At 30.6% G+C, this 12,411-nt stretch overlaps 1 protein-coding gene across 4 annotated transcripts in view; it reads left to right on the top strand.

The window, feature by feature from the left end:
• The window catches only part of LOC139492087 (serine-rich adhesin for platelets-like), an 84,565-nt gene that overhangs the window by 51,549 nt on the left and 20,605 nt on the right, over window positions 1-12,411 (top strand). For all 4 annotated transcript variants that reach the window (XR_011656705.1, XM_071280227.1, XM_071280228.1 and 1 more), the window contains 3 exons: window positions 2,495-2,584; window positions 4,425-5,183; window positions 11,332-11,476. Coding sequence is in view for 3 of the 4 variants with exons in the window: in XM_071280227.1 (XP_071136328.1) it covers window positions 2,495-2,584; window positions 4,425-5,183; window positions 11,332-11,476 (994 nt within the window). In the remaining variant the exon portion in view is untranslated. The remainder of the gene's footprint in view (window positions 1-2,494; window positions 2,585-4,424; window positions 5,184-11,331; window positions 11,477-12,411) is intronic.

Consider the following 12,411-nt stretch of genomic DNA (forward strand, 5'->3'; position numbering starts at 1 on the left):
ACTTTTAATGCAAGACAAAATTAATCATTATACTCTTTAAAAAGAAAAACGTATGAGTCTTTCTAAATTCATTTAATTTTATTCCACCCTTATCATTTACCTAATAAACTTATTTTTTTTACTGTTTCCTTCAAAGAAAATATTTTAAGATATTAGTAAAAAAAAATACAAAGTTTACAATTTCATTTTGAATTTATTTCATGCCCTTTCCCCTCAGTACTATTTATCATCTTTTAAATGGAGGTGGTAATACATCATTTATTTCACAAAAAAATATTTAAAAAGCAAAGCTTCACCTTGAATTGATATTTTGTATTTTGAAATATTATAATAAAAAGATCATAATTACAAAATTTTATGTCTGATAATTTGTGAATATTTTAAAATTGCTTCATTATAATGTGTTATTTACGCCTAAGCGGAATCAGGTGCCTTTAGTAGGATGAGTTTTGTTGTATCCAGGGTATACAAAAATACTGTATCACATCACTTTTAATGGAACTTATAATGAATCATGTTTTTACTCACTGTTTGTCATCTTTAGAATGGGAAAGATGTGACTAAATGATACATCTAGTTATTAGAGGAACTTTAACCATTCAATCTTATTCCAACGAATAATATTCCTAATCCTTTCAAGAAGTATTCCTTTTCTGAACTTGAATACTCTTCCCAATTTTATTTTTTTTTGGAGGGGGGGGGGGGGAGGAACTAAACAGACAAGATGAATTTTCTGGAAGCAAAAAGGCTAAAAATGTATTTTATCTTATTGAAATGTAATTTATTGGAGAGCAAACAAAACCTTCAACTGTCATTTTTCTGAATAAAAATGAAACAAACTTTTCTAGAAGTGTGAGGTTATAATAGTAAAACAGGTTAAAAAAAATTATCCAATAGGTTTTACTCGTTCAACCTATGTTTTTTTTTATATAAAAATTCTAGGAAGCACTTAAATTTCAAAATTTATATTTCATTGAAACATTTCTGAAACAGAGTCTTGCAAACATTGATGCTATAAATTTTGACATTTCAACAAAAAAAAAAATCTGTATTGTCTTTCATGTTTCTACATTGTTTACACGAAAATTTGAGATTTCAGGACAAACAATGTCGGTCAATACAGTACAGACAGTCTTTGTTTTTCTATACAAAGGAGGTTCATATAGTCAACAAACTTTAGAACTTTTTTTTAACAAAATACAATATAAAGGATTAAAAATGTTCTTAAAACCAGTACAAATGCGAACTTAGGTTATGTTATGATATTGTATTTAATTCAACATCGTTGGTTTTCCATGATGAATCAGGTCGCTTGAGCAGGTTGATACAAGCTCCTTATGATGCCATTACCTGTTAAGACTTCAACAAAATCTTCTATTCAATCAATATTATGGTTGTTATTTGTAACAAAAAACTCATAACGAACATATAGAAGAGACTGCAAATGATGTTCTATGAGCCAAGGTTAACATTTTGTTAGTATGTGAGATAATACCCTCATATTTATTTACATACAGTATCGATTTAAATGGCTTTATCTATAAACTTGGATTTGAGCCAATGTATATTTTTTTTAAAGAATGATGTTATTAGGGTCCAATAATTTACATTTATGAAACTCATCATGGAATTGAGCCATATGTTTGTCAGGGTTTTTTTTTGGAATCTGATGTAATCTATTATTTGACCATTGGAATTATATCGGTCTGCTTCCTGTTCAATGGTGATTGAGGCAGGGTTTACTTAGGAATAAGAAATAGATATCATTTAAGTGAAAGAACAAGGTTATTAATGTTGTATCTATTTTGTTAGAACATGGTTCACTTTTAATTTGTATTGAATTGGTCATTTAAAATGTGATATATCTCACGTATTACTTGTTTTGGTTGATAGGTATAATTTGACGTGAATTCTTTTATCATATTGGGTTAGGATAAATAGATCTGATACTAATTTTTTATTTATGTTGTATGGAACATCTTTAGATTGGCTGTTCCATCCTGTCATCACTTTGTTTTTTCGCAGTGATTTCTGTAAAGATATTGACTGACAAACTAATACTCTTATTTCTAAGACTTATATATGCAAATTGATTTGTATTGACTGACAAAATAATACTCTTATGTCAGAGATTAAAATATGCAAATTGATTGGATTTTTGTTCCATTCTGTTTTATTTACCATACAAGGTAAACAATGACTATACAGAAACAGATCATAGGATTTTTACTCACATGGTCTCTTGTTTGTTTGAGACTTTAATTCTTGACTTTTAATATTAGAATTGTAGGAAGTGGTTTATTGGAGTTCTTTATTGCTGGGAGATTTTTACTCTAATGATGTCATGTTTATTTGAGACTTTAATTCTTGACTTTTAATACTTGAATTTCAGGAAGCTGTTCACGGCAGTTCTGCAGTGCTGGGAGATTTTTACTCTAATGATGTCATGTTTGTTTGAAACTTTATTTCTTGACTTTTAATACTTGAATTTCAGGAAGTGGTTCATCCGAGTTCTCTGGCGCTGGGAATGAAATCAGGGCGACTCAGTGTAATGACTTAACAGTACAGGACGTAATTCATGAAGGTATCAAAATATCTGTAAAGTCTTTTACCAATTTAGTAATTGTAAATCAACTAATGAGAATAAACTTATCATAGATACCAGGCTTAAAAATTTGTACTCTTGTCACAAGTTTCATCTACAAAAGACTCATCAGTGATGCTTAAATCAAAAAAGTTAAAAATGCAAAATAAAGTCCATAGATGAAGAGCATTGAGGACTCAAAATTTCTAAAGGTTTACCAAATACAGCTAAGTTAATTTATTGAGAAGTAAAGGTAATGGGACATGAGTTTATGAGGAAAAAAACAGCAAATGCACAATAATTAAAAAAAAATCTTAAATTTCTAAATGCAGTGCTGTGAATTTTTCATTAGTTTGAGAGCATTTTTTTATATCATTATACTAGAGCACCATTAAGGTCCTGATATGTTACAAAAATATTTCCTAAGGATGAAGTATTTCTAAAATTTCACTTCATTACACATGTAAACTGTCCTATATTGGTAATGTGACTTATTCTACTTGAAAAGTCATAAAAGATAGATTTATTCCTTACAATATACATGCATGCATTACTACATGTATTTGTAACAAGGGTTTACTGAAATTTGCATATTTTCATGAGATCATGAATAGGTTATGTAATGGTACCTTGGTCGTAGGTTTTTGTCAGCTTTATTAAAAATCTATTAAGGAAAAATGATTATATGAATATTGTGAAGCTTGTATTCCACGTTCTTTTAGTTGTTACATTGAGGTTGAAGTCCATGCTTTTGTTGTACATTTTTCTAAAAAAAAAAAAAATGGCTTTTGAATAGGAAAAAAAACTAACATTTATTTCATTATTTTTAGATTTAAAATCAATGAAATGATTTTGAAATTTTAAAATAACCTGACAAAGGAAGTGTTTTTGTATTGCACAATCATTTTCTGGTTTTATTGACTAATTATTGGCTTGAGTTTATGGTCTACTTATTAATAATTTCACTATGTTCATACAGTGGCTCTCTTTACTGTAACCATACTAGCTGAAGGTTAGGGTATGGCTGTGATTACTTCTTATGAAAGCAATTAATAACATCATATGGAAATCTTAAGAGGAACACATAATAAATGTAGATATAAGAATGAAATGTTAAGACCAATAAGAGCACAGGACTGAGATGAGATAAATTCCACTTTCTGATAGTCCATATGATGAGTTGAATCTACATGTATATGTTTCAGGGAAAATCTTAGCAAAATCATTTTATGAAGATTGAAATATAAATTCTGACCATAGATATTGATTTTGGGGTGATTTTTGGTCAATTCTAAACATAACATTATCTTGGATTTTACTTGGCTGAAGATCCTACTCCAAACCTGTTGATGTTCGTGACATTTATAATGTAAAACCATCAGTTGTTGTAGGTCCTATTATGTTTCATTTATTACCACTACAATGATCATGAATGATTATAGAATCTACACTTGAAAGATATTTTAAGACTTCCTTATTACTTGTGAAGATCCTCTTTGGAATCTTTTGTGGTTTTCCTAAGTTTTATGAACATAATTGTAGCAATAAACAAATTATAAATAGTACCAATGGTCACAACATTGATCTTATTGGATAACTCTTTAATAATACGTGGAATAGTCATATGATAATACAACAGTTTTTATGCAATGAATATAGTTTTATGGAAATGGTATTGAGTTGACATATTGTACTGATGACAATGAATTCAATGATAAAAAAAAATGAAAGATAAAAATATAATCTGTGGAGCTTTCAAAAATAAGTCACATAATTTTATTTTGGTAATGATAGATTTAAAAGTTTAGTTATTTTATTCATATTTTTGTTTATTTTGCAGAGTATGAAACCAGAAGCCAGACAAGCCTACTTGATTCAGATTCAATATATTTACCAATCAATACAAGACCAATGACCGCACCTGCAGTATCTAATTCCTCTCCTGTTGCTAATTTTCAGCATGTTTTGAGACGTGAAAATCGTCCTGCAACTAGTGCAGAAAATCGCTATGAGGCTTATGACAGGAGAGTTGCAAAGCCTTTAAATCAGGATGTAAAAAGTAAACCAAATTTTCAGGTATCACCGCCTCAACAGTCTGGGAATGAACCTGCCGTCATGACGAAACGTTCCACGCCCCCTGTAGCTCAGGCACATGACTATGACACAAGTCAAGAAGTTTCTCAAATTGAGGAATTAATTGCTTCTCCCCCTACAGAACATGTTCCTGAGCGAGAATTAACAAGCATAAAAGATAAAGTAGAAAAACGAACTAGAAAAGTTACTGGGTCGTTAAAACGTTCTTCATCTAATGAAAAATCTAGACCCCAAACTAGTTCTAAACGAACTACTGTGAAAACCACAGACTCATCTGGTGCCAAAAATAGTGCAATACCTGTGTCTCGTAGCACAAACTTATATCGTACACAGTCAGACTATATACCTGGCAGATATGCCCATAATGCAAGAAAATCTGGAGATTCAACAGAAACAACTGATAACTCAAAAACTAGGACAAGAGAAACAAGAAATAGTGTTCGCGATTCAGGATTTATGTCTCGTCCAGTCAGTGATGCTGTTCTCGAGGAATATACACCTGAAGGTAAGGAATCTATGGTGGTAAACCAAGTGTTTTATAACTTTTAAAAAAGAAAGAATATTCTGGGATGGATCCAGGGTTCTTAAAAGGGGGAGTTTATTTACATAATGTTGAAAATAGCACCCAGTGTAGCAAGGTGAAACAAATTTGGATGATTTTATGCACACACAAAAAAATCTCATCAAAAAGAAATTTAGGCCTCTATACCATCACAAGAATCTGCCACTGATATTATATAAGAAACTAATGTGATGTTGACTGTTAATATGGTTAAGTAAATAGATAAACGAATTAACAAAGACACAAAAGAAATATCTGTGTTGCAGTAATTGAATGATTTACTCATGAATATTTATAAACTAAATTTTCACAAGTGACTCAAGTTCCAAAAAGTAACCTAAATGCTGCTGCCTATGAAGATTTTATTAAAACCAAAGAAAAAGAAAAGTTCAAGAAAAAAAGGAAGGGTGAGCGTCATTTCTAGGACTATGGCTTAGGATCTTTGTGTTTTATAGATTACCATCTCTTTTCTTTATTTCAAAATACATGTAGATATTAGATTGGTTTCAGTACTACTCGTTATGTCATAATACTCTTAATACTTTTCACACAGGCTCATTTCATTTCATTATAGTACATTCACAAGTTAATCTTTTTATTTTGTGCCCATAAAAGTATATTTAAACTTTTAAATCATACAATAAATAAGGCATTTTGATATATATTGTTAAAAAGTGATTATAATTTACTTTCAATTTATTCCATATCAATTTGTAATTCGGTGCAGGTCCTTAGAAATCTTTTAAACTTTCATTTTTTTATTTTCTGACATTCATATTTACTCTTGAATTTTTTATCAATTTTAACGTAAATACTGACAAGCATATCTTTGAAGGTTATAAGTAAATTACAGATATGTAAGTGTTTTGTGTTCCATGTCAGAAATTGTCACCTAAACATAATTATTTTATTGAATATTAAATTTCCAGGTTTGAGTTTTTATTGATATATTTATTTAAACTTGGTTACACTTGTAAATTTTGCATATCTAAACAGAATTAGATTGTAAACAAACTTAAAGTGTTGTTGATGGTTCAGTTTCTACATTGTTATCTCTTTGAAAGTTTGATATATTCACATTTATTCCATACAAGTAATTTACTCTTTTACCTTCAAGATACTTTGACACATTGCCAGGTGTGTGCTGGTATAAAATTGAGAATGGAAATGGGGAATGTGCCAAAGAGACAACAACCCGACCATAGAAAAAAACAACAGCAGAAGGTCACCAACAGGTCTTCAATGTAACGAGAAATTCCCGCACCCGGAGGCGTCCTTCAACTGGCCCCTAAACAAATATATACTAGTTCAGTGATAATGAACGCCATACTAATTTCCAAATTGTACACAAGAAACTAAAATTAAAATAATACAAGACTAACAAAGGCCAGAGGCTCCTGACTTGGGACAGGCGCAAAAATGCGGCGGGGTTAAACATGTTTGTGAGATCTCAACCCTCTCCCTATACCTCTAGCCAATGTAGAAAAGTAAACGCATAACAATACGCACATTAAAATTCAGTTCAAGAGAAGTCCGAGTCTGATGTCAGAAGATGTAACCAAAGAAAATAAACAAAATGACAATAATACATAAATAACAACAGACTACTAGCAGTTAACTGACATGCCAGCTCCAGACTTCAATTAATCTGAATGAAAGATTATAAAATACTATAATAATGGTATACATTCAATGATGCCTCAAGTCATTGTTATTCCTAATTTGTAGAAAGTTATTAGCAGGACATATTACCACAAGAATGTTGTCCAATGTTGCAATCAAGATGAAATCCTTAAAATAACCCCATTAAAATTTGGGACCAGAAAAATGCAAAAAATAAAAAACAGACTTGGCCCCAAAAAAATAAAAAATTAAACCATGCAAACAGGCTTGCCCCAGAAATTGCAAAAAAAAAAACTTAAAACCATTTTACAGTAATCTGTTTGTAGACCCATTGTCCCTATAATAAGGTGTGAATAATAAGTAACCTGATTTAGATTTTAAAACCTGCTGTTTGTGTTATGACTTTCTTTATTGACTTATTAAATGTATATTTCTGGCCATCATGTAATGGGGTGATAATCAGGTGATATGGCACATGTAGTAAATACACTGTTATAAATGGCTTTGTTTACCAAAACAAACTTTTGTCAATCCTTATTTGGTCAATATCACTATTGCAGAGAAATCAGGTGATAATTAGTGGACGTCAATTAAGTTTGTAAAACGATAATCTGAAAGAAATAATTATAGAAAGTTATACTATTGTATGAAGCAAGGTGTCAAATATTAGAAGGTTTTTCATTAGCAAAAGGTTATCTGATGAAGGTTATTCCAGAAACATGTTATGCAGATAGGAATAGGTATCATTATTTTTACTAGTCATATTTAAGGTGGTACCTAACACTACAAGGAGATAACTCTGTTAAAATCAGCTTAACATTTCAATTATGTTATGAAAATATTAAGCTTCTCCATGATCAGAATTAGTGTTTGTCAAACTGCCCTATGAATTTTTTTTCGAGTAAGTGTGTGGTTCAAGTTTTTTTTTTTTGTTTTTTTTTTAAGAAAACTTCATTGGAATGTTTCTGAAAATAATGTTGGTAAAAATTACACAGTATAAATGTTTTGCATTTGAAGCACTTTTCTGGATTTGCCTTCATCAGGAACGCTCACACCAAACATAAGAAAGCCTGGTTTGTAAAAGTACGTAGAAACATTTGTAGCTCTACGACCAAAAGGGATAAAAAAGGAGTAGCAAGAAACATCATTTCAAGATGTCCTATATTTATCTAAGACATCTACCGATAATATAAGTGCATTCGCAATACTGTAAATGCAGAAATTATTGCGATGTTTTTATTATTGCCAAAAATGCGACAGGGATATAATCATTATAATTTAAACTCACATTTTTATTTGTTTTTATAATAATTAGCCGTATTTTTCTGAATATCGCAAAAATCAAAATCGCATTTTAGTTTAAAATGACAAAATCGCAATAAACCTCAAACAGGTATTTACTTATACAAGTATATATAACTGGTATGGAGTTAATCTTATTGAGAATGTATGTGTGTTCCAAAATTGTAGCTATATAACATATATAATGCAGGTTAAATCACCCTACATAATCCCATAAGTTTTACTAGTCTGTTTACTAACAACTAGTGTTGATAGGAATATAGACTATAATAAAATATTGAATCATGTTAGAGGATATAGATTTGGCTATTTAGATGTTAATTTTAACTTCACATCAATAATTGGATTTTATTGAAACATGGGACATAAAGGTAACTAATTATTTATATTGAAATCAAAGTAGATGTTTTGTTCCCATTTAATAAATTATTCATTATTATGGTATAAACATATTAGGTCTAGGTACTGTCACCGATATTTTGTTTTGTATTATTTATAATTAGTTAACATGTTTGAATTATATAAAAAAAAATCATTATGAACTCTATACAACTTTAATTTTGCAAGTAACAATGTCATAATTGACCAAGAAAAGTGATATGTTTTGATGATTTTGAATGTTAAAATTTATGAAGTATTGTATCCTTTCTGATTTTAACCCCATGCCATGCTAAAAAAAATGCTGTTTGATATATTAGGTTTCAGTTTATAATAGACTTTTTAACTCTTCTGACCTCTAGTCTGCCCTTTATTTATGATAGTCTCATTAAGTTCATTGAATGATAATATTGTAATGATGAGTGTCTTTTTAAAGGTTGGGGACTGCACAAACAAACTTTAATTCACAGTTTTGCCCTTGAGTATTGTAGTGTTTTTCTTCTCAACCTATTTCTTTTTAAAACGTACTGTGGAGTCAATATTATTGGTAAGATGTCAATTTTTAAGGATTTCCTGGATGGAAGTGAACCGCAAAATTAAGTGTTCAACAAATTACTATTTTTTTATGCAGACAAAAGAACAAATGGCGAAACCATGAAATTAAACATTCGTGCAAAAGTCAACACTAGTTCAGCAATCCGGGTCAAAACTTAAAATTGGTACAGACCAAACCAAACAGATTGTTCAGAGTTCATCAGTTAACTAGATGCTTAAGATTTTCAAGGTTGTAGGTCAAGGTTATCATTCAATTTGAATATATTTCGACTTAAAAAACCTACTTAGTACTAGTAGTGCATTTTTTTTATTCTAAAAATTACTTATGGCCTTTAAAAAAACATTGGAAATACTTCTCCAACTAATTTACCATAGATTTATGTTAATATAAAACTAAATCTGAATGATATATTAAGAGAAAGTCATTTAAACTGAATAATTATACATTGTTAATGTGCATACAACAATCTGACTTAATATTCTCTTTCATCTTCTCTGCAAATTCATATGATAAAATATAACTCAGATCTATAACTTATTCACAGTGCTATAAATCTGCTTTGTCATCATACAAACTCTGATAGAATCATGTTAAAAGTAATTAGTTATACATTATATATTCATTTATGTTTTGCATCAAGAACTAAAAAGTGCACACAGCAGGTATAGGCGGTATAACAGAAACATCTTGTTAAATTTGATACACCAACTAATGTTGTTTGGATCCTGGGTTCTCTAAGCCTTCTTCTGATGCTGGCATGATTGTGCTGAAGTTATCAAGAATAAGTTGATTCAGGAGTAATGCCCACTGTTAACCTTGCTCTAGATTGTCTGGACAAGTCTCAAATCATACCAGCATATATTATTGTCTCCTAATTATCTCTGGTTGTTTTGCAGGTTATATTCATGACAATGATAGGTGCTTCTTTCTAATCATTTCTTATTGATTTTCTTGAATGCCCTTTAGAACTTGTCATTTGCTAAGGCGGGTTTAAAGCACCATACATGTTCAGTGAGCTTTTACCAGTGCAGTGGCGGATCCAGCCATTTTAAAAAGAGGGAGTTCCCAACCCAGGACAAGGAGGGGGTTCCAACCCCCAGAACCCTCCCCCTGGATCCGCCACTACAGTGGCTATTTATAGAGCTTTTGGAGTAAATAAAATACTTATTTGGTTAAGCTTTGAATGACTATGCTCGAGTTCAGCCTAGATGGATTGTTAGGGGGGAATGTAATGCTGACTGTACTCCCCTACAGTTATAATGATATAATAGTTCCAGTTTGTCAGAAGACAAAAGCTGAGAATTTTTTAAAAAATGACTGATGACTGATTTATTATAAGCTTTGCAATGTGTTTGTCACATGAATAATAGATCAGTTAGTATATAGATAATATCACTTTCCTAATGAAGTTGTGACAGATTATATATAAGAATAGCTGTGTCAGTGATTTTTGTCATGAAAGGTTAAGCTCCCTGGAAACAACATCATAATAGATCTGGAACTTTGGTGATATTTTTATTCAGTGTTCTTGGTGACATTTTGTAATGAGAATTGATGATAGCTATGGGATACAATGCACCTAGATTTATAGTCCTGAAGTTGTTTGATCTTAAATTAAGGTTGTATAATGATTGTTTGTTCAGCAAAATTTACTACTCTGTGTAATATTTTTAAACAGTTAGCAATGCAGAAGATCATGGATCAGATTTATCCCAAATTAATCAAATTGGGATTTTAATAATTTACCAAGTGCTACACCATATACATGATATAATAATCAATAGTGTACTTAGATTAATCTGTATGTGAAATAATGCTGGTTAGACACATAAATTAAACCTTAACTGTTCATGTAAAGTTTATATGCATTTAAAGATTATACATGTATAATCTCCACAAAGTGCATTGCATATCTATATTTAAGGTGAAGATGCTTATTTCCATGCATTATTTCTTTATCTGTATGTCAGCATCAGGCATTGTCCAAGTAACAATAAGGAATAAACATCAGCGAGAAGCCAACTAGATATATTGTAGTTGGCCAGGGCCAGAATCTTTAGCCTTCTGGGTAATATATTAAAAGAACAAGTACCAAAACCCTTTGTACTTATAGAATTGTCTCAAACAGTAGGTATTCAATCAAAGGCATGATGATGTTTTCATATTGTATTGTACAAAACATGACATACCTCTAGATTCCAAAAGAGTCACTGTCCCTTTGTTTATTTGCAGAACATAAAGCAGCCATAATGATACAGACAAGATGGCGAGGGTACTGGACAAGACAACACCACCCTGAGGCTGTGTCAGTGAGGAAGGAGATGAGAGCCAAGAGAGCTGAGGATCATATCGTTATCCTGAGATCAGAATTAGACAAGTATGTTAGATTACTTATAAGGGAATTAATAACAGAAGTTTTCCGCAAGTTGTCAACATAAGTTTTACATTTGAAGGTTTCAAATATCTTTTTTTCTGGCTCCACTTTCAGTCGTCATTAAAACTGCATTTGCGACCATCAAATCCTCAATCAACTGGGCAACTCTGATAATGGAAATGGGGAATATGTCAAAGAGACAACAACCCAAGCAAAGAGCAGATAACTGTTGACTAAAGTTTACTAGTATTTAGATTTCAGCTAGATAATTGAAACAATAGACGCCACCAATGTTATTAACAATTAAAAATTACAACACTTTTAGCCTTCATTATTAATACAATTACATGAATGCTGGAATAGAAATGATGTCATTTTGACACAAACACTTAAGAGACTTCCAGATTGTCTAAAATTACTTCTGATGAATATTTGCCTATTATGAAATTAAATACTCATAATTGTTCTAAGTTACTAATACTTTGTATTGAAATATCTCCTAATTCATCAATGAGTTTCATGTCTAGATTAATAGTTTAAAGATAGCCTTACTAAATATGATTTTATAGAAGGTTTACAATAAGTTAAGTGTTTGATGTTGTGTATGAAGCATAAAAACAAACATCTCTCAAAGTTTCATTTAAATACAATCAATACAAACCAACTATAACCTGCTAATATATTGATGTTAGCTTCCAAAATACAATTTAATCACATAAAGCAAATTATTTCAGCAGGTTTTAAATGTTTGTATTTTGCTCGTTTGATATTAATTTTGAGATATAGATTTCTACATCTGAAGACTTTACATGGGTTTCATGTTTCACTAACACGTAAACTTAAATGGTTAATTACATGAGTTTGAAAGAAGTTGATTTCAGGTTTGATTTGCTGTGAGTATGTCCATGTCTCCATCACATACGGTAAAGAGTTTACAT

This window comes from Mytilus edulis, chromosome 10 (assembly GCF_963676685.1).
Source record: "Mytilus edulis chromosome 10, xbMytEdul2.2, whole genome shotgun sequence".
NCBI lineage: Eukaryota > Metazoa > Mollusca > Bivalvia > Mytilida > Mytilidae > Mytilus > Mytilus edulis.